At 32.4% G+C, this 24770-nt stretch overlaps 2 protein-coding genes across 3 annotated transcripts; one reads left to right on the top strand and one right to left on the bottom strand.

The window, feature by feature from the left end:
* The first annotated feature begins 3329 nt into the window (after positions 1-3329).
* LOC145571584 (uncharacterized protein At3g17950-like) lies at positions 3330-6369 on the top strand. 2 transcript variants are annotated; one of them, XM_081630617.1, is made up of 3 exons: positions 3330-3585; positions 3891-4040; positions 5701-6369. In XM_081630617.1, the coding sequence occupies exons 2-3, from the start codon at positions 3969-3971 to the stop codon at positions 6187-6189; spliced, it is 561 nt and encodes a 186-aa protein (XP_081486743.1). In that variant the 5' UTR covers positions 3330-3585; positions 3891-3968; the 3' UTR covers positions 6190-6369. The 2 variants fall into 2 exon arrangements, with proteins under 2 accessions (XP_081486743.1, XP_081486742.1); XM_081630616.1 differs by having other exon boundaries at positions 3330-3664.
* A 5399-nt stretch (positions 6370-11768) lies between these two features.
* LOC145570011 (putative E3 ubiquitin-protein ligase XBAT31) lies at positions 11769-15441 on the bottom strand. The gene is made up of 8 exons (XM_081628993.1): positions 15145-15441; positions 14992-15051; positions 14813-14884; positions 14411-14532; positions 14164-14304; positions 13959-14066; positions 13242-13503; positions 11769-12799 (listed from the first exon to the last, which is right to left on the bottom strand). Exons 1-8 carry the CDS (start codon positions 15328-15330, stop codon positions 12422-12424), a joined length of 1329 nt encoding a protein of 442 aa, XP_081485119.1. The 5' UTR covers positions 15331-15441; the 3' UTR covers positions 11769-12421.
* Between the last annotated feature and the right edge of the window lie 9329 nt (positions 15442-24770).

Below are 24770 nucleotides of genomic sequence, written 5' to 3'. Positions count from 1 at the left end.
CATTGCCAAGTAAATTACTGGGCATTATCAAGCAGTATACTAGTATACATGAACTATGAATAGTTAAATGAAGTTTTATAACTTTGGTTGGTTGATTTTTTCAAATTTTAAAGAACTTCTATGCAAACTGTAAGTTAAAGTTCCATCCTAAATAAAAAAAAAAAAAAATTGTTACTATATGTGGTTAATATGTACATTTACAATTACTAATTGTGTAGTCAATTTTTTCCGAAACATAATTATTATATTTTCTATAGATTTACAACTTTTGTAAAAAGTTGACTTTAATGAACCAAACAACTAACCTGTAAGTTGGATCAATCTTTTGCATGTTGAATTTTAAGGCAACGCCATATGCCATGCAGATGATGGTCAGTGGTTGCAAAATTTTCAATCAATAGCAGTATGACTGGACCATAATGTGAGACTTGGGAGCTAACTCATTGAGAACTGTCTAATCTTAACCTTTTCTCTTCTTTTTTTGGTCTTTCATATTTGGAAAATTTGTTAGTAATTCATATTAGAAAATACAAAATTAATGATCTTAATTGTTGTCTGTATGCCCGTTGAATCAATGCTTACCCTTTTTTTTTCAGTAATAATTAAAATTTGGCGAAAACACTAAGAGACCCTCCTCACACAGGCTAGGATTGAAGGATTATACACATGGTAATACAAATCAATAAGATGCGATTTCTTGGCACAGTGTCTGATAACGTGTTTGTGTTGAGAACCCTAGTCATAATTTTGTCATTAAAGAACCTAATTTCAGTTGTAATTTTTTCTTAGAATAATCATGATCAAAATCCTTATAACATGCAACTAGAGTTTATTGGTTGAAGTTTTATGTTACTCGAATGATATATCTTTGTTAAAGTGATTTACACATTGTAATTATAATGGAAGAAGTATAATTCAATTAATGGCCTAAAGTAAGTAAAGCTATAAAGATTTAGTTACCTGCCTTACCACAGGACCACCATTTGGTGGTGTGGTTATCATAGGTAGTATTTGGGTGGACCATAATCAAAAGTCTTTCAGTACACTATTAGCTAATGACTTATATCTATTTTTTGCCCAAATAAAATTACTTTTAGCATGGAAAAAAATAATAAAAATAAAACTAGAGAGAGACTGTTCAGGTATCATTGCTATGATGCTATCCAGCAACAGCAAAAGTGGACCTCAATGGCTCAATTAACCTCACCTTTTTCGCATCTTTTCTCTTGGTAGGTCCTTTCTACTCAATCTATGGCTTTATGAAATCCTTCTTATTCCTTAACCTAATCATGATATGATATGTCACCCACTTCAACAGGGTTATGGTCTTTGGGTCCCTCGATCTTGTATAATTTGCTTTCGTTATTAGTATTGTATCTAAACAATTCCCTGAGCAATAGTTGGTAGGGGTTTCACCTTATGACGTCCTTGAGATCTAAAGGTCTGTTCCCTAACATTTGCAGTTCATGACAAAATCGTTTCTCTAATACTTCCTCCTCAAAGGGGAAGACATTGCAATCTCACTTAATTGGACTCAAATGACTTGCAAAGAAGAGAAATGATCCAGTGATTTGTGTTGTTAATACCATACATCAACCTATATGTAGGCGATGAGAAGTGTACTATCACAATTACATGAACAAAAAATTTCAATGATTACAATTTGTTTAAGATACAAGTCTTCTAATTTCTTCTCACCTGGGTTTAATGCATCTGGTTGATTCATGTGACTAAGAAGAGAACTGAATGTGTTGTAAACAAGCATGGGGTAATTCAATTTTGGACCTACATTTAATCTTTACTGTTGCATGCAATTTATCATTGGATCCATCGTAAATGTCTTCCCTATCACGAATATTGCATGTCCCACTTATTCAATTTAACTAGTAGTGTAAAGTATAACCAACCAATTTTGACTCCCTATTTTACATTTTGAGTTTTGACAGTAGAATCTTCTACATAGTTACATTGTCATATAAACAAGTGTACTTCAATCCAGTTAAATTGTACAGAAATAAACATAAGGGAACAGATGACATTTTTAAATCAAGATCTAGGCAGTTTTTAGCATATTTTCCTGTGCTTACATCCCCACTCGAAATTTGAAACAAACACGATTTAACATTTTTACTTATATATTATTGTTAATAATGGTGAACACCGTCCTACCATCCTCATTTTCTTAATCTTTCAAATTGAGGTATATTTTTTTTAAGAGATATTTAATTCTAGGGCTTTACGGAGATTATTTATATATCTATATATAGTTTGAGAAATCCACAATAATTTATTTTTTAAAATTAGGTACGTAATAAAATTATAATAAGCAATGCTATAAAAAATCTTATAATAAAGAGATCATCTTGCATTCCCCTTCAAGATAAGTGGAATGATCGAAGCAATTATGGACTAAATTATTGAGATGAGTTGATGTGCTCCATGCATGCACATTCCCTAATCAATTGATCATTATTCTTGCCATATTATTATTGTCACAAACCTTTTAAAACCATATTCATCAAAGAACAATTAATTCCTTTATTTTTACATTTTGATATCAAAGTTCAAAATTTCTTTGTATTAACAATAATAATCTTTACATGGATTGACAAAGTATAGAGAATATTGATAGCTAAAGAGTATAGAATGTCAAGTAAAAAAAAAAAAAAATTAGAATGTGTCATGATTCTTTAAAGAATTAATAATATTTTACTACGAAATTAGGAGTTGTAGATATTTAATTATGCTATCAAGATCCTCATACTTGACACCCTTCCTATTTTACGAGTTTTTGACTTAATCATCTTCCTTATTTTAATTTAATCTCAATAGTATGCATTTAAAAATTAGGAGCATATTATGGATAAAATCTCAAATCTTTAAATTTTAGTTTGATCTATTATTTCTTATTTGACCATCATCAAACTCTCAATCTTCTTTTGGACTTGTGTTGATCCGTCTTGATTGTCCCATGATTTATCACATCCTTTTCTGATTTTCATGATTAGTTAGTAAATTTAGACCTAATTAAGTTGTCAATATGTAGAATATAAAATTCTCAATTGAGTGTTACATTTTGGCAAAAAAAGAAAGAACAATTTTACTACACTTCCATAGGCATCTAGCCTTGTAAAAAGTTTCACTAGTAGTACATTAAAATAAAGCACAAAATGCTAAAAAAAAGAACTAAACAGCATTGTCATTTTAATTTTTAACAGCATATGCAAAATTAGCTGAATAACCCTTTAACTTTTTACCCTTTACCCTTTATTATAATTATAAATTGTCTGTGTTACCAAATTATTCTGTTTCCTCTTTTCAGTCAACAAATGATATATCCATATGCTAATTGGTTCCTCTTTTTTTGACTCTCTTCCCTTCTTTCTTTCTTTTAATTTTTTTTTTCAATTTTTTTAACTTTTAATTTTTAATTTTATCACTCTCATTTCTCACACTACTCTCTGTTCCCTGCTCCTGAAAGTTGCTAAAATCTGTAACACTTCACCACCTTCCTTTAATTTGTTGAACAAGAAAAGCCAAAAAAGGAAAAATGACAGAGATCTTCTCCTCTTCTTGTTGATTGAGGTGACCATTCCCATGCATTTTCTACTATAATACTTCATTTCAATCACTCTCTTGTTTTGCAGCTATGACTACACACCAGGTATTTGTTAAATCGTCTTCTTTTTTTCCCTAATTATTTTAAAAAAGATCTCATTTTCTAAATGGGTTTTTCATTTTAATGAAATGGGTATCTTTATTTTCTTCACCTTTTTACAAATTAATTGTGAAATTGTTGAATTTCTCTCTACTTTCTGGGTTTTTTTCCGGGTGAAATTTGACTTCTGCCGACACTAAATTAGTGAAAGTTTTGTTTTTGTTGAGTGCAGGAAGAGGGTTGGCCTCTGGGTTTGCAGCCATTGAATGTGAGAATTGGATTAGGAAGAGCTCGAGATTATTTTGGGTCAATGTCATTCAATACTACAATGCTTACTGGTTCACCAACTTCTACAGATTCTTCATCTGATTTAGACACTGAGGTAAAAATAAACTAATGTTGCAGAATGTGTTGAAATGACAGTTAAATCACTGATAAACTGTATATTCTGCTTTCTTTTTCACGTGCTAAGATTGAAGTTAGAGGAATTATTAAGTTTTGATGTTTGATTGATGTGATTTTTCATGCTTCTCAATTTTTTGTTTCTTGCAGCTTGTCTTCTTTTTGCATTGTTATACTCCATGTTTGATATAATTGCTATAATTCATAATCAGTAGGCTGAAAGTACAAATTTTGGTGATTGGTGGTATATATTCACAGTTGTTGCTCTCATTATTTACTAATTAAGTAATTATGCAATGTGATGCTCTCTTTATCTCAAATTACTTGACCAGATGATAATCAGCCTATTAGCACGCTTTTTGAAAAAGTAGAGGAGAAATGGGTGAACAAATGTGAGACCCCAATGGAGAAAAAGTAGAGAAAATAAAAGCTAAACATTATGGAAATGGGACAAATAATTGTAACAATCCAAAAGGGAATATGGGGGCAATTAAGTTAGGATTGAGGGATTATGATAATGGTGAGTTTTTATGTAGAAGAGAGTTTTGCCCTCTTGCTACTAGTTTGTTCAGAATGTGTCAGTTCAGAAAACATTCAGTTTCAACTACAAGACAAACAATATTCAGGTTTAAATTTTGTTTGTTGCATTTTTGTTGAAAACAAGAATTGGAATTCCTTGATTACACTAAATCCAATTGTAAAATTAGAAATTGATGAAATGATTAATTTTGTGTGTAAAATCTCTTAATCTCAATCCTGTAGGCTATAGTTTGTCACACAATGACGGCATGACTTCTTTCATATAATCCTTATTAGTCATAAACATTTTCCCCTTGTGTTTCTTAAAGTAGACATTTTGATTAACATCAGATATGATTTTGTCTTGCAAATGTAATGAATTAGATGATTTAGTATATGGTTTTGCTTATATTGTGATGTTTAGAAGTCTTAAAGCTTCTAATTCATATTTGCCACCTCCTACTGTTACTATTTCACTGCTGTTAGCCTGGTAGAGTGTTATATCAGCCAGGAAGGCTAATGCACACATTTCCGAGAGTGGATATTCAAGGGCATTTTTTGGTAGTTTGTGGTAGATACAATATTAATTTAAGATGCCCTGAAAATATAGGGAGATACTTTTAAGGAGAAAAGGCAGTGAGAGTGGATCCATGAGTCTGACTCACTCTCAGAGATGAGTGAATTCTTTCTCCTCTAGTAGTTGTTAATTTTTCTTTAGTTAAGCACATGATGAGTAATGATAAATTTTAATTTTATGTATTTAAATCTTATGATCCTGATAATCTGATATTTAAGAAATTATACTGTGTATTTCTTTCATTTTCTGCTTTGTTAATTAATTTGTTGGCCAAAGATTTAGTTTTTATGGCGCATGCCTGAGATGAGTAACTTTCTCTGCACATCAATCATGATACACCATTTTGGATTCTACTTTAACTTGCCTTCATGCTGAGGTTGTCTAGGCTTGAGGAAATATTCAGCCCTGAGTTCTAAGTGTATTCGATGTTGTTCAGCCTTGCAGTAAATATATACCCATGTATCACATGGTAGTTGATATGTTATATTAATGGCTTATCTCAGCAAGCATTTCTGAATCGTTCATGCTTTAAATTTCCTTGCAGTCTACAGGGTCCTTCTTCCATGACAGAAGCATCACACTTGGAAGCCTTATCGGAGTTTCTAGCATTCTAGAACTTTCTAGAAGATCAATAAGGGGAAGAAGACCAGAGCCACTCAAAGTCAAGAAACCTTGCAAGGCTAAACCTTGGATATTCTCGCTTTGCTCGAGAGACAGTATAGACGTCAAGAGTACTACCACTAACACCCCATCCCTTGGCCAGTTTCTTGCAGTGGAGAGGAGGGCGGCTAATAATGAACACAGGAGAAACCAGAGCCACAATATAGAAGTGCCAGATGAAATTTCTATGGCCCAGCCCATTCCCCAGCCCAATTCGTTATTTGTAGATGGTCGAGTTGCTCCTCCTCAATCAAGCCCCCAATCTGGTTCAGAAGGTGAGGGCGGTAACAGTGGAGGAATCGATCATGGGAACCATCATGGGCATGGAGTTCCTGTGTTATTTTCATGCATGTGTGGGCAGGATACTCACTGATTTAGCATACTTCATCTTTCTATTGGTTGTTAACCATATTTGTGTGTTCGCAATGTTACGTTGATAAAATTTCATAGCAGGGTCCATGGATAAGTTGTCTTTAGGAAGATGGGCATGTATGTTGTAGAGTTAGGTACATTTGTTATTCCTATATGCAGCAGTTTCCTTGTCTTTTGTTCATTTTGCCTGTCATTAAAGAGTGAATGTTGTGTATGAGAATTGTTCTTTTCTCCACCTATATAGTGCTAACTTCATGCATGAGTGATTCAGTTAATGCACGATAGCAGATTAGCAGTAATACCCAGCCTCAATCTCTTGCATTTATATACACTCTGTTTCATTCTTCGCTAAAAAAAAAAATACTCATCATACTTCACCCGAAATTAGATGATTGATTGGACCCAAATATACTTCGACCCAATTTGAAAGTGGACCGGATTTTTATTTTTTATTTTCATAAGAATAGTTTTCCAATAGACTGGAATGACCCAACCTATGTTAACATAGATTGAATAATTCTTAATTCATCAATATTGTTCTCAACTTATATAATATACTCTCTCATGCAGTCATGCTCCTTCAGGTGAGTTCAACTTTTGGGCCTATATTATTTCATTCAATTTGTAACATAAAATGTGTTTTTCTTAAACTAACTCCATCAATATTTATTTTCATACGGAGGATATGCTAGATTTTCTTGGTGCGAGTGACAATATTGTGGTCCTAATTTGAAAGATGACCTAGTACAGTAGTATTAATCACTTGTCAATATTAACAAAGAAACAAACTCTTAAACTTAATTGACTGGTCCATTCATTACTACAACAGATCTCCAACTTGAAGAAGGATGAAAGCAAAATAAGAGTTGGGGCAATCAAAGATTATGAATGAATGCCAGTAATTGAAGGGGGAAATTATGACATTGACTCCATTTTTATGGTCCCCTTCTTTTGCATACGCGCCTATTTCTTCAGTAAGAGACTAAAATTTCCGGTTTCTATTATCGAATGTGAATTAAGAATACATGGCTCGAAACTACGGTGTAGTTTACATTAAAGACATACAAACACGGTTACACGAATGTGATAGAGACTAAAATTTCCGGTTTCTATTATCGAAAGTGAATTAAGAATACATGGCTCGAAACTACGGAATAGTTTACATTAAAGACATACAAACACGGTTACACGAATGTGATAGTATGAAATGTGTGTGTTTATATAGATGTGTCAATATTCGATATATGAATTTGGACATATAAACTACACAAACTACCAGACAAGTTTGTGTTATTAAGGCCAAATACAAAAGTCTAGAGATCTTGCCAACATGCATGAAACACCACTCTTGTATTTTTGTATTTTAAACTTCGGACTATTCATTTTTATTTAATATAAAGGCAAGACTCGATTAACTTAATGTGATATATTCTTATACCTTTATAAATTATAGATGTGAAATGGGAGTTTCATAATATCTAAGAGAAGGGCTAACTAACTCTACCAAATTAGATCACTTCCCTTAATATTGATTGGCTATCTTATTGGCCTCAATTTGGATCTTGCTGATAATGGGACATGAGGGGTCCAAATATATGCAAATATACATTTTATGTGAGCTAGGAGTTTCGCATTAAAATATGGGCTAACCAAATCCCTCTACCAAAACTCATCACTTAACTTCTCAATGATTGGTTTTCTTATGCTAACTTACCCCAAAATTAAAAATTAACCATTAACAATGTAAATAAAGTTGTTTCTTTTTTAGAGAATACCCAACTTTTGTTTTTCGACCGTTTTAGAAAAATGTGCGTGTATTCTATTTTCGTTCTAATTAGCATGGTCTGTAGTTTAGTCTCTTCACAACTCTTCTCTAAGAACAAATTCACAATTCAATGCAGAATTAAGTAAAGAATAAATTGGAGCAATTTTTAAAGGACAAAGATTTGATGTCATCATAAGCAGCTAGGCAACTAGTACAAGTGTGCAACCACCACCAGATATTTAAGGAGGCTTTATAAATAAAAATCTCTAATATCTATTCAATTCAACTCATCCCTCCTTTTCATAGATGTCATTGAGTTGACTTTAATTTGTGTAAAAATTAATATCATCTGCCTTCAAAATTAATTTTTTATAGACTGTAGTTCTAAACAATTTATTAATGTTGCTCAGTTTACACTTGGTGATTCTCCTTTCGACAACTTAGAAAAATCAAACCTTGACATTTTCAAGTGAAAAATTCAACTGGACTTGGATTACTGACGTAATAAAGTCAATTATTACATCTTTCATTGCGTGTAAGACAAATTAACATTCTGTTACATTGTTCCGGCGGGAATAATACGAGGTATAGGTGGTTTTCACACTAGCAATATAAATTTTATATATCTGTTATTTACGATCCAAATCTAACGCCAAATGATATCATCAAATTTACGATTATATGTTAGTCATCCTCGTACAAAAGTACTTGGTACTCCGTGTGATCCAACCTAGTCCTAGCTGGCTAGCTGGGCTCAAGAAAGATAAGAGGCCTTAACTTGCCTAGTTAAAGTCACCAACTTTGAACCAACTAACAAAAAAGCTAAGAATGATCCACTTCTTACATTATCAGCTTATCTCACTTATATTGGAATGCCACTAAATGTTTGTTTTTAGCGCAAATAAAGGTCAAACTTTTAAAAATCAATGGATCTTCTTTTTTTTCTTTTTCCTTCTTATTTCAATGATTATCAGGTAGAGGTGATCAACATTGGGTTGGCCCGATCCGGCCCGAAAATAGGACGGGTTTGGACAAGGTTAAAAACGCATTTTTAGTTAAAAAGCTCGAATCCGGCTCGAAAAAGCCCGAAGCCCGCTTTGACCCGACAAGCCTGCTACTTTTTTACGGGTTTAGGCACGAGAAATTGTGTTAAGGCCCGACCCGAATTTTGATCACCTCTATTATCAGGGTGCTAACAACATTATGCCACAGTGATGGAACAACTTTTTAAAATTATTCATTCCAAATTACTACCGATGATATCTTTAAGTATACATAAAAATGATTTGTTCCAAATTTTTTAAATACATCATTTCGCATCAGGGGTAGAAAACGGCAAAAAATTACTTGAAATAATACCTCTGAAATATTATGGAAACTTTCTACCACAGTAACTTGTGTGTTCGTTTTCAGAGCAAGCAATTCCTAATTATACCGATTAGTGCACTGAGTTGTTGCTAGAAATGGTGTTGAGACTGTACTTGGCTAGGTACTTTGTATATCAAAGAGAATCAAAAGGAATTGCACTCGTCTAAAATAAATAGAAAGTACTTAGCAAATAAACCTCTTAATACTTCTGTAAGCTTAACCCATCATAATCCTTCAGAGTCCAAATCAATTAACCCTGATCTAACAAACAAGGAATAGAAAAGGTTGTAAGTAGTTTTATAGATGACTTAAATTGAAAGATAGAGACTAGAGAATACTCCTTCCGTTTTTAAATACTTGCTTTACTTTCTTTTTTCGACTGTTTTTAAATACTTATTCCATTTCCTTATTTGAAAACCTTTTATAATATTTAATTAATTTCTCTCACCTAGTGAATCCACCATGAATCATATTCTATTAATTTGATATTCTCTTTCCTCTAATTCTCTCCACTAGTTTTGCTTTTTATAATTTTTTTTTTTTATTGTTTCACTTACCCTACTACTTTCAAATTTTATTATTTTCGTCAAATTTCTTAAAACTCCACATATGCAGAAATGAAATAAATATTTAAAATCAGAGGGAGTATGAGATAATGAAAAGAAAACTGAGCATTGAACACTGTACGGTGATCTGTCCTTAAAACAAATCAGAGGGCCCACTGGCCCAGGACATATTCTTTACTTAAAGCAGCTTGTTAACGTGTACATTGTCAGTTTTGGCCCTCCTTTGGCCCTATTGTCTCTCACCCATGCATCTCACCCATGGTCCGACTTGGCACTCCCCATCAACGTAGGAGAGAGATTAGGGACTCCAGATAGTGACGTTGGATCCAATGACCTTTATAATTTGGAGGATTTTTTTGTGTCTAGTTGTATTGTATGGTCGGAGTTATTTGAGTTATTTCTAATCAAGTATTTCTTCAAGTAACTCTTGATCGAATAAGTCTTGATCGAGTAACCCTTGATTGAATCCCTCGAGTAACCCTTGACCAAGTAACTCAAATAACCCCTAATCAAGTAACTCAAGTAACCCCGGTCACACGGTGTGGCCAACCACATATAAAAATTCGTGTTTTAATTTATAAACGGTTCGAATTAGCAAATTAGACATTATAAGAATATGGGAAATGATTAATAAGGGATTCCCTCATAAAATGTTAGCCCGTAATTTGAAAATTAAAAAGTGTTCTTCTTGAAATTAAGTTTAAGCTTGATACTTTTTTTTCGAACACGGAACTAAGCATACAAATCTAACAAAGCCAAAAGTCTTAGGGTTTGTTATGATTTACTGAATTGAGCTTAACTGAAATGAATTGAATTGAGATGAACTGAATTGTTTATGAGATAAAGAAATTAGAAACTGAACTGAACTGATTGGAGTTGAACTGTACTGAACTAAATTAAAATTAAGTTGAAGAGAATAGGCCCTTAGTCTTATATCCAAAGAGATGTGATCGACTATTCAACTGCAAAAATAGAAGTCTATCTCTTATGGTCATCCACAACAATCCATGGAACATAAATTAAACTACTATATACAATTTAATTATGTGAAGTGAATAAATATGTATCACTAGTTCATTCATAGGTCAAATATAATCTACAAGTCGTTATCTAGTCAATAATTAAATATCTTAGAGTTTTTAAAATTAGAACAAATTATCCAAGAGTCATTTTCAGGCGTGGGCAACGGTGGCAAAATAGCAAAGCAAAAGTGCCCCATATATTGTTGATGATGAAAGTAAAAGGACAACAATTTTGATTGGTACAAAACTACGTGTACTTTTGACAATTGTATTTCATTTACTGATTGATTTTTTAAAGACATTTCACATTCATAAGATAGTTTTTAATTTGGAGGATATCATCAAATTATTTGACCCTATTTGTACACGTTCACATGATCTCTTCACCTCTATTATGATTTATGGATTGGTTCGTCCATTCTTGTAATTTTCTTCTCAAACTTCTTGTATATCTTGTTCATTATTATCCGCCACTTATTGGATTAAACTAGTTCACCTAAAGTAGATGAGATCTAGGTTTAAGGATGAAGAAATAGCTACCATAAATTAATCAAGTTGTCAATAATTATAATTATCATTATCTCAACCACGAACCACCCACGTCAACTCATGACATACCAACATATGAGCGCAATATATACAACTCTTTGTTGAGACTATCTCATCCTAATTTATTACTCCGCATTGAAAGTTACCGCTAAAAAAATAGGTAAATTGTAACCTCGGATAAGTTCCTTTTTTTATCTGTATGAGAATGTCAACATAAAATAGACTTTCCCACCGAATAAGTACGTACATCCACTAACATTGTAAGCATCTTTAATGAGGTAAAGCCTGAACCAATAACTCAATAAGCATATCTTCAACAACAGATCTCCGTACATCTTATTTAATTTGTAAGATCTTATTTTATTGCAAACCAGAAGTTCAGCCTTGATATAATATACATTGTATTGTGGCTTTTACATCATAGAAAATCAAGTAAAGCAGTACATGGTTTGCCCATGATCCCTCTTTTACTCCTACATCAAGAGGGGAAATGAGGGCGAGGAGAGAAGGATGAAAGGTAGGTGATGAACCCACCATGTTTTTTTGACTCGTACAAAGGGTCTAACCAATGACGTTATCAAATCGAGCAGCCATTGATGAATAAAGATTTTCTCTAGAAGGTAAAAAAAGAATTCATGCTATCTAAGGGATTAGTAACAGTTTCTACTGACTCCCCAAAAAAAAATTTATGGCTCGCACTTCATTTGAATTTTAAGCAAAGAACAACAAAATAATGACCCGAAAGAACAAACTTACCGAACCAAAGTTCCCCCTCGCAATCCTCTTCCTTCATTCTTCCTATCTGCCCTCATTTCCCACATCACATTTTTTTTGGCAGATGCAGTTTCTATGTATAGATATTTATAAAATTATAATGTCACCCAAAACAGGTTCTTGGACCGACCACGACTGACCTTTTTAGCGCCTGTTCAAAAGCTCGGACCTTTAAATGCCAAAAATTCTCTATTCATTTGGCTTATCAATCAACTCATCTGCACTGATTCTCCCTGAACCTCGAGCACTCATCTTCCCAAAGGCCGAGAGGCCCTTGAAGCTGCTACTTCCCTCACTTAAGTTCCATGATCTCCTTGATTTTCTTGACTTTGAGGAGCACAAATCGATATCATCGGTTTCTATGCTTAACTTAGCGACAACTAAACGAGCAATGTTGCTCCGACAAAACGGGCAAACAGGTGGATTTACGCTTGCTGTTGTTGGGTTTGGTTTGTTATGGCAGCAAAGAGCTAAGGTGCAATGAGCACACATTCGATGCCCGCAGTCTTGGACTTCAATTGTACAGACTTGGTCAAAGCATATGCAACATAGTTCCCATTCACTAGTCTGCAATTATCACAATTAATTTCATCAATTCCAAAGTCCTAACCATGCTAACAAACATTTTTAAAATAACAAAAAGCATTAAAAACAGCAATTTCAAGCATCATTAGCATCAGTCATTGTGGAGATGATCATTTGACCCACTGATTATGGGAAAGTCACTATTGTAAACTTCAGTTTTGATACTAGATAAAAGCGACACGAAAAATCTTCACATGCTTTAAATTAACAAACATCCCTTTTTGTTTGTGCATTTAGAATAACCACCATTCTCTTCTTATATGGCATGTTCATAGCATCAGACTATCAGTATGCAAAACTAGCAGGAGAAGCTATCATTCTGACATATAATGTAATTAGACTGATAACACCACCTTCCTATAATTTGTTTCCTCATCACATTGTTACCAAGTTCAAAAAGATGTTTAAGAAGCAGTATGTATACCTCTGACAAACTATCATCAATTTCCCCACTATCTGAATGTGATGGAGAAGAAACTGAGTAATCAGTTCCTTTTAACATGGTCTTCTCCCTCTCCCGATTGGCCTCCATGAGAGCCCTTTCAAGTAAAACTTTGGCCTCTGGATTAAGATCACTAATGAACTTTAATGGTGAAGGCCAAACAAGAGGCTCTGCTGATGATGGATTTAACAAGGCGGCACATGCCCCGTGCTTATGCTTTAAAGCCACTAGGTATGGTATTCTCCTGTAAAAACAGGTCCAACAACAGTCAGCATAAGCAATTAACTTAACTCAAAAATATGATACAAGGATCTATTAAGATTTCAGCTTTGAGATAATTTCTTCTTTATTTCAGATTTTTTTTCACCTGCGATTTCAATAAAGGAGCTATGATTAAGCATAGTAAACGGGAAATGCCAACATTGGAACGTCTAGCTTTAAACCATAGATTACTTAAACAGAACATCAATTCTGAAAATGAATAACAAGTTTCTTATACAACATGATACTCCCTCCATTTCATATTGTTCTACTTATAATCTTTTTGTGAGAAAGATTTGGTCAGAGTAGGAAGAGCAATATGAAACGGAGGGAGTATTACCAAATACACGGGATTTTGACCTCTAGAGAATCATTCAACACAGAATTTTTAAATAACAACAACAATCAATGAAGAGAAGTATGGAAAAAGATCCATACCCAGATTCATCTCTTTGCAGCCGGTCCGCACCCCATGCAAGCAATTCACGGATGCAATCAAGGGATCCGCCCCGCGCAGCCAAATGTAGTGGAGTGCTCCCAGGATAGCTACACAAAAAAATTACAAACCACTTTAGACAAATGAAATCTCAATAGTGCCAAATTCAACAAATTTGGTACATCTTTACAACCATCCATTACTCACCCATATCCTCCAGTAGAAGCACAAACTAAAGCCCCACAATCAAGCAAAATATGAACACACTCAGGCCGTCTTTGACGGGCTGCCAAGTGTAATGGGGTAGCGCCTTTTCCATCTCTAATATTCACAAATCGAGCAAATCCCCTGAAAATCCACCTCAATTATTACCCCCATTTCATCCAATAATACAATCTAATTTCAACAAGATACTCAGATTATTAAATTAGGTAGGTGTTTATAAGAGACATACCAAGAAATGGCAACATGCGATGTACGGGCGGTAGAAATAATGAGTTTTAGACAATCTGAATGCCCATAATAGGCAGCATAATGTAAGCAAGTTCTTCCTCGCAAAGAATCAAACATTAAAATCTGAAAACATCCCACAAATTATCATATTAGTATCACACTAATTTAACTTCTCAACTACCAAAACTTTTAAAACCCAAATCAAATTCAACCCGAAATATCATCAAAGTTCATATCTTTTCGCTGGAGTATCATCAAAGTTCACATATATAAGCTAGAAATTACATGAAAATTACTCATAAATTGCTCTCTCTTTTTTTTCAATTTTCAAACAGATTTTTCCCATTTTCCCAAAAAATAGCTAAAAATGAGAAAGTTATGGATAAAATGAAAATTGACTTACATTGGCTCCTGCATGAAGGAGCTTCTCCACACACGAGATTTCCCCTTGTATAGCAGCCATCATAAGAGGTGTCTGTTGAATCATTCAACCATTAATCAACAAATGAGTCAACCCGTTAATTTTAATTTTTTTTATTATTACAACAAACAAAAAACCCCGAAAAAATAAATTAAGCTCACCTGTTTATGACGATTTAAGGCATCAAGATTAACAGATCGTTCCAAAAGCCAAGAAACAACCTAAAAAATGTCCAAAATTCCATGTTTAAACAAACCCACATTCCAAAATCAAAACTTTAAAAAAACCCAGAAATCAATTTCTCATAAACCCACCTCGATCTGACCATTAGAAGCAGCAACATGAAGCAAAGAGTTACGATCATAGAGAGAAAATTCATGTAAAAGAGAAGGGTCATCTTCTAATTCTGATTTTAAAACATCTAAATCACCCATTTGAGCTGCTTTAAAAATCCCATTTTCATGGTTATTAGGAGACGCACAACTCATCCCTTGACCCATTTTTTATTAAATAAGATAAACCACCAGGCCGTGCACCAGAACCACCGTGCACGGTGGTGGTTGGCGTAGGATTGATGAAAGGGAAAGTGAGAAGGGTGGTTTTAAAGTAGGCCTTTAGTTTAGTATGTATACTAATACTAGTTGGACTAAAATTGATAGAGGAGAGAGAAAATCGGGGCACGGGCAGTGTGGGAGTTTGGGACTGCCCGTTGATCTAGAGAGAGAAAAGGCTGACCGTGTGGGGTAGTCAGAACTATGGACTGACGACGGGCAGATAGTCAGATATTTCCGGGCAATTTGCTCTTTTTTATTTATCTTTTTGTAATGTAATTTTGAGTGGGTGATTAGATTCCTTGAATCATTTTCATTGATTGTATTTAAGTAAGGATGTTAATTAATGATTCTTACAAATTTTATGGGCCTAATCAAAGACTCATGTGTCAAGTTTGTCCCCTCTCTTTCCCTTTCCTCACGGCCTCATATCAGAAATAGTACGATGTAATTAAATAAATTCATTTATTATTGTATCGTTTTAGAAAGTTCGACTCATTTAATATTTATAAAGGCGAGTATATATTATGTACGCAATACACTGCTAGGGTTTAGAAAATCTGGGAAAGGCAAGTGAGTATATATATAAGAAAAATACAGGTAAAATTAAAGAAAAAACATGTAAGTGATGTGAATACAAAGATGGATAAAACTAATTGATACTCGTACTAGAGTAAGTGAAAAGGTATATGGTATGAGGGGTGAAACAATAAAGGATATTCACAAAATATGAAGGAAAAATTAACCAAGCTATGAAAAAGCTCAAAACCAAAAGTAATTTAAATTTCATAAAATAAAGAGATTCTAATACTAGATACTCAGGTATATGATAATATAATTTCGTAATAATTCATTATAGTATGTATTTCATAATACGTAAAGGTTCATAGATAAATAATAATAATGTGAGTTTGTGAGTATCATGAATTCATGACTCATGAGTACGTAGGTACATGTTTTGGTTTTCATTTTTTCACTTTAGGGCAACGAGGGGTTTAGCTAGTTTAATGGGCTTGAAAGGTTAAAAGAATATGGTGTTTGAATTGTAATGAATACTCTCTTTATTACTTGTTCAAAGGATAAGATGGGTGTTTGAATAAAAGCTCAATAATAATAGTCAATAGCTGCCAATTTTCTTGAGAAATTTTTGTTATGATGAATTATTTAGTTCTATATAAATTGACTCATTGACCAATCGGCAACTGCTCCTATAAAAACGTACTCCTTAGAAATGTTAAGTTGCTTTTTATTACTCTTTATAAAAAGTTGCACTTATATAAAAAATAATTGTAATTGTCTAACTTTTACTTGTTCATTCAAAAAAAAAAAAAAAAAAAAAAAAAAAAAAAAAAAAAAAAAAAAAAAACAAGACTTCATTTAAAAGGTTTGAATGATACTCCGTATTATTTTTTTTCTTAATAAGTATTAACAAATATCATTAAAGTGGAACATATAATATGAATGTATCAATATAAAATTGTTTTGCGAGTGAATAAATTCTCAAGGTCCCGTTCACTTCACCTTATTTTTGCTGAACTGAAATTATTTTTATTGAATTGAAATTATTTTTGCTGAACTTAAATTATTTTTAGTGAACTGAAATTATTTTTGATGAACTGAAATTATTTTTACTGATTTTCTATTATATTTCTTCTTTAAGTTTACTGATTTTTACTGAAATGAAATTAGTTTTACTAAACTGAAATTAATTTTACTGAAATGAAATTATATTTGCTGAATTGAACTTATTTTTACTGAACTATAATTATTTTTACAGAACGGAAATTATTTTTACTAAATATTTTTTTTTAAGGTGAAGTAAGCAGGGCCTAGATTCAAATTCTACAAAGTGTATTATCAAAAGCTCAAATGGGAAAACAATAATAGACCGAAGTAATAGACTAATAGAGTATAAAACATATTCATGGGCCTTAACCATCAACTTAAGCTTTTGGTTGAGTTTGGTCTCTTATCATGGTAAAGGACAAACTCAACTAAAAGCTCAACTTGATGGTTGAGGCCTAAGAATATGTTTAATACTCTATCACAAATAATAGAATAGCTACGCACGCATAAGGTTGTTGGCATTCAATAACCTCCTAATTTGTAAATGTAGAATGATGAAATATTTGGTGGGTTAACAAAGCCTTTAGCAAAAACATGAGCACATATAGATATAGTAATAACCCCATGTGACTATGTGAATGAATTCTTAACTTCATATGCTTTTAGATAAAAGCCTCGAATCTGATATTTCCATGATTTCATTGGCTATAATAACATATAAATTGCAAGCAAGCTAGTACCCAAATTAAGAAGCTTTGCCTCAGCTTTTGTAGTTTATGTTGGCAATGTATCCATGCTTGTAATAAATGGTAAAATTCTTAAGTACAAGGCAAGACACTCTAATGTCCACATCCTTTAATTTTTCCCCTGTTACATATACCTAGCAGTGATGGAATCATTTAGCTTTATGAATTAATTTTGGTATAACCTGCATTTGATTCCTTACTCGATCTTTATCGTACATATGTATATTGTTAATTATTTATTTATTTATAAACCACCATTTTCAATTCATTAGATTAATTTCTACAGATGTGCAAAACATTTGTTTCTCATAATGACTATTGAGTGTCAATGACAAGTACATGCAAGCTCAAAATATACTTTAGTATGTAGTAAGGAATATTATTTAAATTTTATCTATGTAGTTGTAATCGTACCAATATTTTTATTCTTATGCTTTATTTTTTCATTGTTGTAAAAATCAAGCTCATCACTCATATTGAATTGAATTTTATGAAGAGACTTTTACTTATTGTATTTGCTAATTTTGTTTCACCTTGTAAACAACGATGTGCTCTTCATTCGAAATAACTAGTCGTTTTATTCTAAACTTTATTTTAACCCTATTTCAGTTAAGGTATATTTAAAACACTTACAAAGAACAATTCAATTCTATGTTATACAAAATACAATATAACAATATCATTATGCTTATGGAAATAAATCATATAATTTTTTAATTTAAACGACTTGATTAAATTTACAAATGTTGGTGTCTGTTTGTTTAATTAATTTCTTTTATCAACCTCAATTCATAAGTCATAATTTTTAAAAGTTAAGTGGGTGACATTGTATATCTAACACGGTATGTATGTAGTGATTGGTGAAGCAAAAAAGCTACTAGCAATTTGCAAAACAATTAACTTTATAACAAATTGAAGTGGCAACAAAAAATCTCATGAGACAAATATATCACAGTTAACGTGTACGAATTAGTATAGTTTAATAAGATTATTTGAGGCATATGGAAGTTTAGTTAATTAGAATTTTCTAATGTTATGTACGTGTAATTTGGTTTAATTAGTCACCGTTAACGTGTGGTTTAGTATAATTAGCCACCGGAAACATGTGATCGACTGATCGTATGAACGAACCAATCTTCTTAGAAAGTGGGATTTGTTCTACGATAATGCTAATTGAAGTATTATACTCGTAGTTATGTGTACATTATTATATTATTTATATATACATAACAGTTAAAGTTTTTTTTGACCAAATTTCTCTGCATTTTTTTATAAGAGAACTAATTAAATCTAAATTCCATTATTTGCATTTTTGCTAGCTCAATTATTTATGACTTTAATTTGAATATTATTGGAAATGATTTAAATGAAGATACAACTTTTGACAAATGTTCTATCTCAGATTATTCTAATTTATCTTCTGGTTTGGGTTTACACGTGGTCTACAAATCTACTATACAATTGTTTAGTATGTTGGTTGCTACTTGCTACAAATGATGCTATTCCTTTCGAGTTCAACCCATTGACTAGTAGTGGTAAATTTGTACAAATTAGAGAATTTTGTAATTTACCCCTCCTCAAAACACCATACATATTTTGAACTAACTATTCAATTTAATTAGATTATTTCCGACCCTTTTTCCTTAATTTTATTTAGTTTTATAATTTAGGTTTCAATAAATCTACACAAGTAGTGTAGATATTCGTCTGTCTCCCTTTGGTGGAGTGTCTCCCTATGGTAAAGTCGTTAGTTTTTGTTAATTTAGTTGTTTGTTTATGTTTAGGCTTTGTTTGTGTGTTAGGGTTCATCGAAAAAGTAATCATCTTTTGCCCTATTGTCAGTTCTTTGGTAAAGATTTGTTCGGGATCGCAACGGTTGTCAAATTTTCAAATGCGTTCAGGCGAATCAAATGAGAATCATCCTTACGGCTACAACGAACAAATCGTTAGACTGTCTCTCTAAAAAGGTTGTATATTCCAGCAATGTGTGCGAGAGATGTACCACAGTGCAAGATCTTTTCAACAATCGTAGCTCTGATGAAAGAAACCCTAATTTGATTCAATTTTATGTATTTGTTAATTTAGATTTCATTTGTAGATGTCGGGTGACTTTTAATTAATGAATTGTTTTGTTTCAAAAAAAAATTATTTTCAAAAAAAAATTATTCAATTTAATTTTTATGTGAAAATATCACTAAAAGATGTCAAAAATAAAAATAAAAAAAAAAGAAAAAAAAAAGAAGAAAAGATAAGAAAAGAAAAATGTTATTCAAAAAAAAAAAAGAAAAGAAAAATGCCTATAAAAAGAAGGGGAAAAAAAAAAATTCACAACCACTTAACATTTTCTGTTAGAACTGTTAAGTTCCATATTTTTTTTTAAAATCATCAATTTATTAAGTGATGAAACTTGCTCTATTAAAGTTTTGGGGGTCATTGTGATCTAAAAAACTTCGATTTGAGGTCAAATTTGACAAAGCATTCTAAAAAATTCTTCGCTTTGCGTGCATTACGCAAACCAGATATGTTTTGGTAAGCAAAACGAGATTTTTTTTTTGTCAATTTTAACCTCAAATTAGATTCTTTTAGGCCTAAATGATCTCGAAACCTCTAACGAACATGGTTTTAGCCTGAAAACCCAAGAGATTACATAAGTTGTAAACGTAAACAAAGAATGTTTTATAATAAATTAATAGAAATCTTATATACACAAATTTTATAAATTAATAGATATCTTATACACAAGCATGCAAACAACAATCCATCATCACCAAAACATGTACAATAATCCATGCCACCCTTACATCTCACTATCACTTTGCCCTATTCTCATTCATAACTCCAAAAACAAGCCCATTGGGATGGGAAAAATGGGAGATCCCCACATATATTTCCCAAAGTTTTTCTATTTTTTGGGGATATTCCTATATTATTCCTCTTTTACCATATTTTTCCTACTTTCAGTTTTCACCTTGATAATATATACTTTCACAAAAAATATATTTTTTTTCTTTTTTTTCCAAAACTAATGGATTTATATACGACATGTACAATGGCAAATAATAATGGAGCGAATCATGCCAGTCAATTATTCATAAGAGCAGATTAATATAATACTAATCGTACTTTATATTTTTGGTTTTAATAATTAGAAATCCCTCCTTGTCGACTTAATTCAGGAGATTATTTCTTTAATAAGATATGATATTTAAACATCTTATGGGTTATGGTAGATGAGATTTGACATCCCTAATTTTGTTTAGCATGTACACAACTTTCAAAACATAACATTATTTATAAGGACAATTTGTCGGTGATTAAGTTAATTAATTGGTGTATTTTCACCAAAAAAGATTTGCTAAAAACGCAAAAATTGGGCCCTGAATTTTCCAATTGGTCAGGTGAAGTACGTCAGTCCAACAATAATATCGATTGGTGATAAATAATTGCCTAAAACGACGGTAATTTGCCCTACCCCTCGTCGCCCCTACATGATCTTATCCAAGTTCACACATTTTTTTTTTCATTCTCAAGGAGAAATTTAGATTAGCAAAGTGCATAAATTTTAGAGCATATAAACTCATATCTTCCTAAAAGGACCCCTTTATACTTGAGCAAAATAACAGAATATACATAAAATACAGTCCCTAAACTTTGTCAAAAGTTTGATTTTGGTTTCTATACTTTTAAAAGTCTGATTTTGGTCTCTTAACCACCAATGACTCATCAATTATGGTGGCTAGTACAATGAGTCAGCAAAGTTTAGGACCTTGTCTTATTTTATTGCTGACTGGACCGTAGTTTAAGGACTTCTAATGCTGACTGGACCAAAGTTTAGGGAGTTTGCCTTTTTTTTTTTTTTTTTCAATTGCTACTAAATATGTTAATTAACCATATAACCCTTAATTAATCTAATACTATTATTTCCCTTCAAAAAAAATCTAATACGAGTACTATTATTTTATTTCACTATCTAATATTGAATTTATTTAACTTCCCACATTCACTTTCATAACTTTATGTTTCTCTCTCCTCAACTTCTTACCTTCTCCATTTTTAAAGCTCCACCACCTTACATATCCAACCCACTTCCACCAGCACCACCTTCTCCCACCGAAAAGAACCTAAACCCCCACCAAAACCACCAAATTCCCCATTGTACTACTCCCACTAAAATCACCCAAAACCCAGCCACTCCCTATGAAAACCACCAAACCCCCCCCCCCCAAACACCATCAACGAACCACCAACATTGCTGCCTGCCATAAAAAACGAAACACCAAAACCATCAACACCCCAACCGAAAACCACCAAAACCTCTATCACTCTCACCAAAACCATCACCACTCGCATTGAGATTGACCAATACCCCCACCACTCAGCAAAAACCACCTACACCGCCACCACTCTCACCGAAAACTACGCACCACCTTTAGATCTTCAAGCCTCTAACTTACCAATGCATCTAGATCTATAACCTATAAAATTATAAGTATATATTATATTATTCAAACTTCAAAGTGGTGGTCGTCTCGTGAACTTGACATGGGTTAATCCTTTATTTTTTTTTTCTTATATTCAAACTAATTGTTTTCGATTTGATTTTTTTTTCCTTTTCAATTTGACTGACTTTTCTAGATTTGTTGGAAATTTTGGTTTTTTTTATTAGTTTTAAGACAGTTGTGGTGTAATGATGGTGATGGTGGTGGTTTATGTAGTGGCGGTGGATGTGGTGGTGGAGGTTACTATTGTGGTTTTATTTATGGGGCAAAGTGAAGACCAAAGCGCATCGTTTTTATTTTTGTGGTGTTTCATTACGCCACATGTCTTACTGAGTCTCTAAACTTTCCCCTTAAAATTTATCTAATGCCAAGGTCCCTAAACTTTCACCATTCTTAATATAAAATGACATGTCATATGAGTAAAGTTCCTAAACTTTCCCCTTCATTTGACAACTCAGCAATTTAGTCCCTAAACTTTGCCTAGTCATCAATTTTTTCGCCGGAATAAGTGTTTAGTGGTGGTGGAGGGATCAAAATCAGACTTTTGAAAGTTGAGGGACCTAAATCAAACTTATACCAAAGTTTAGGGATCGTATTTGGTCTTTACTCCAAGATAACAAGATTGTATACTCCGTACTTTACTCATACACGATCAAGGGTATATAAACAATAAATTTCAAGGTTCGTTGATAAGTAATTCTTTTAATTATCGAGTGTGTGTGTGTTTTTTTAATGGAGTCTTTAGAAGAAGAGTAATGTCAATTTCATATATTACAGTAGTCACGATTATTTCTATAGTAATTTAAACAAGCTTATTAGTAAGAGTTGAAACTCGCTTTTTGGATTTGACTTAACCCATTTAAAATTTGACGAATTATCTGCACAATTTTTTTTGTAGACAATGAACTTACAATATTTCACACTAAATAATTACTAGTAATTAATTTTTTTTCTTAATTTTGTTCAAAATATCACCTACCAATATATAGTATTTTCTTCCAAATAAAGGAGGATATATAATGAAAGAGGGACCACTGCACCTTGCTCATATATTTAGCTAAATTGACGACTAAGTGCTCAAAAATTATTGTTATTCTCAAATAAATATCACGTACATATACGAACTTATTACGAAGTAATACACTCTAATTATTAGAGCAGTAGATTAATAGCTTAATTGTTAATCATAAATGTAAGAATAAAAGGCAGCTAAGCTCGTCATAGCTTGGTAATAAAGATGATGTTGGATTGTTTTTTGGAGCTATGTGGGAACTTTAATACGTTTATGTTAGGCGCTAATTGCATGAGAGAAACTAATTACCATGATTATAATAATTTTTATATATTATATTAGAGAGATGTTGCCTTGCGGCATTGGCTTTCCTAGTGGAAGAATATCCTAATTTCCTAAATATAACAATTCAAAGTATTTGTGTTTTATTGGTTAATTAAGCTTTAATTATGCTTTACACTCTACAAAGACGTAGATGCTTACATTAAGAATCGTTAAATACAATGACCAATAAATTAGTGGATGCCTTTAGTTTGAGCATATATACGTAAATCATGTACTCGTATAATATAAACTGATTTTATATTTTATTAGACAACAAGATCAAACACACAAAACCTACAAAATAACAAGCCTACTCTTCTTGCCAAGTTGGCAGTTTCATGGGCTACCAAGTAGCAATCAAAGAGGATCATATAACCAAAAAAATACAAAAAATCTTTACAAAACTTGAATTGATGCATTGTTGATTTTTGCTCTCTGCTTTAATTGTTCTAGAGGTGATAAAAAAATCGGGTTGGGTCGGGCCTTATCATAATTTCTCATGCCCAAACCCGCAAAAAAGTAGCAGGCTTTTCGGATTGAATTCGGGCTTTTTTAAAACTAAAATTGCATTTTTAAGCTTGTCTGAACCGTCCTATTTTCGGGCTGGATCAAGCCGGACTAGCGGACCGGCCGGATCGATGTTGATCACCTCTAAATTGTTCCTCCTTTTTATTTATTTATTACTACTCATTCTACATAAAAAACTATTACGATTGTACGTTTTTATCAACACAATGTATTCGATTATCATTCCAATCTACTCCTCATTGCTTGCTCACCAAATTAGGGGAATATTATGATTTTAAAGAAAATATAAAATACTCTTTACTAAGAATGTCTATGCAATTGTATTATTATTGCTCATTTTCATATGAATCGATCAAACTTACAGTAAAACAAACAATTTGTAATTTTGTACTACGTACAATAATTGTTACTCTGACTCAAACGAATAATATATATGAAATATATACGGAGTAATATGTTCCATCTTATGCACTTTTTATCGCGAAACTTTGTTTGTGCTCCATCCATCCTCAAGGCATGGCGACATATTTGAAGAGAATATCCATAAGATAGTCTAAGATGACCAAGAAAAATATGCAGTCGAGGGAAATGTAATCAAATTTTGCTCAAATAAGTCAAACATTCCACTCTAGCAAAAGAACAGGAGATGTTTAAGGAAAAATAAAGTGATGTCGACCAAAGGACAATTTCATTTTGTCGGACTTAGCTTTATTG

The sequence above is a fragment of the Chenopodium album genome, chromosome 12 (assembly GCF_948465745.1).
Source record: "Chenopodium album chromosome 12, dcCheAlbu1.1, whole genome shotgun sequence".
Classification (NCBI taxonomy): Eukaryota; Viridiplantae; Streptophyta; class Magnoliopsida; order Caryophyllales; family Amaranthaceae; genus Chenopodium; species Chenopodium album.
This window is presented reverse-complemented; position numbering and strand designations above follow the sequence as displayed.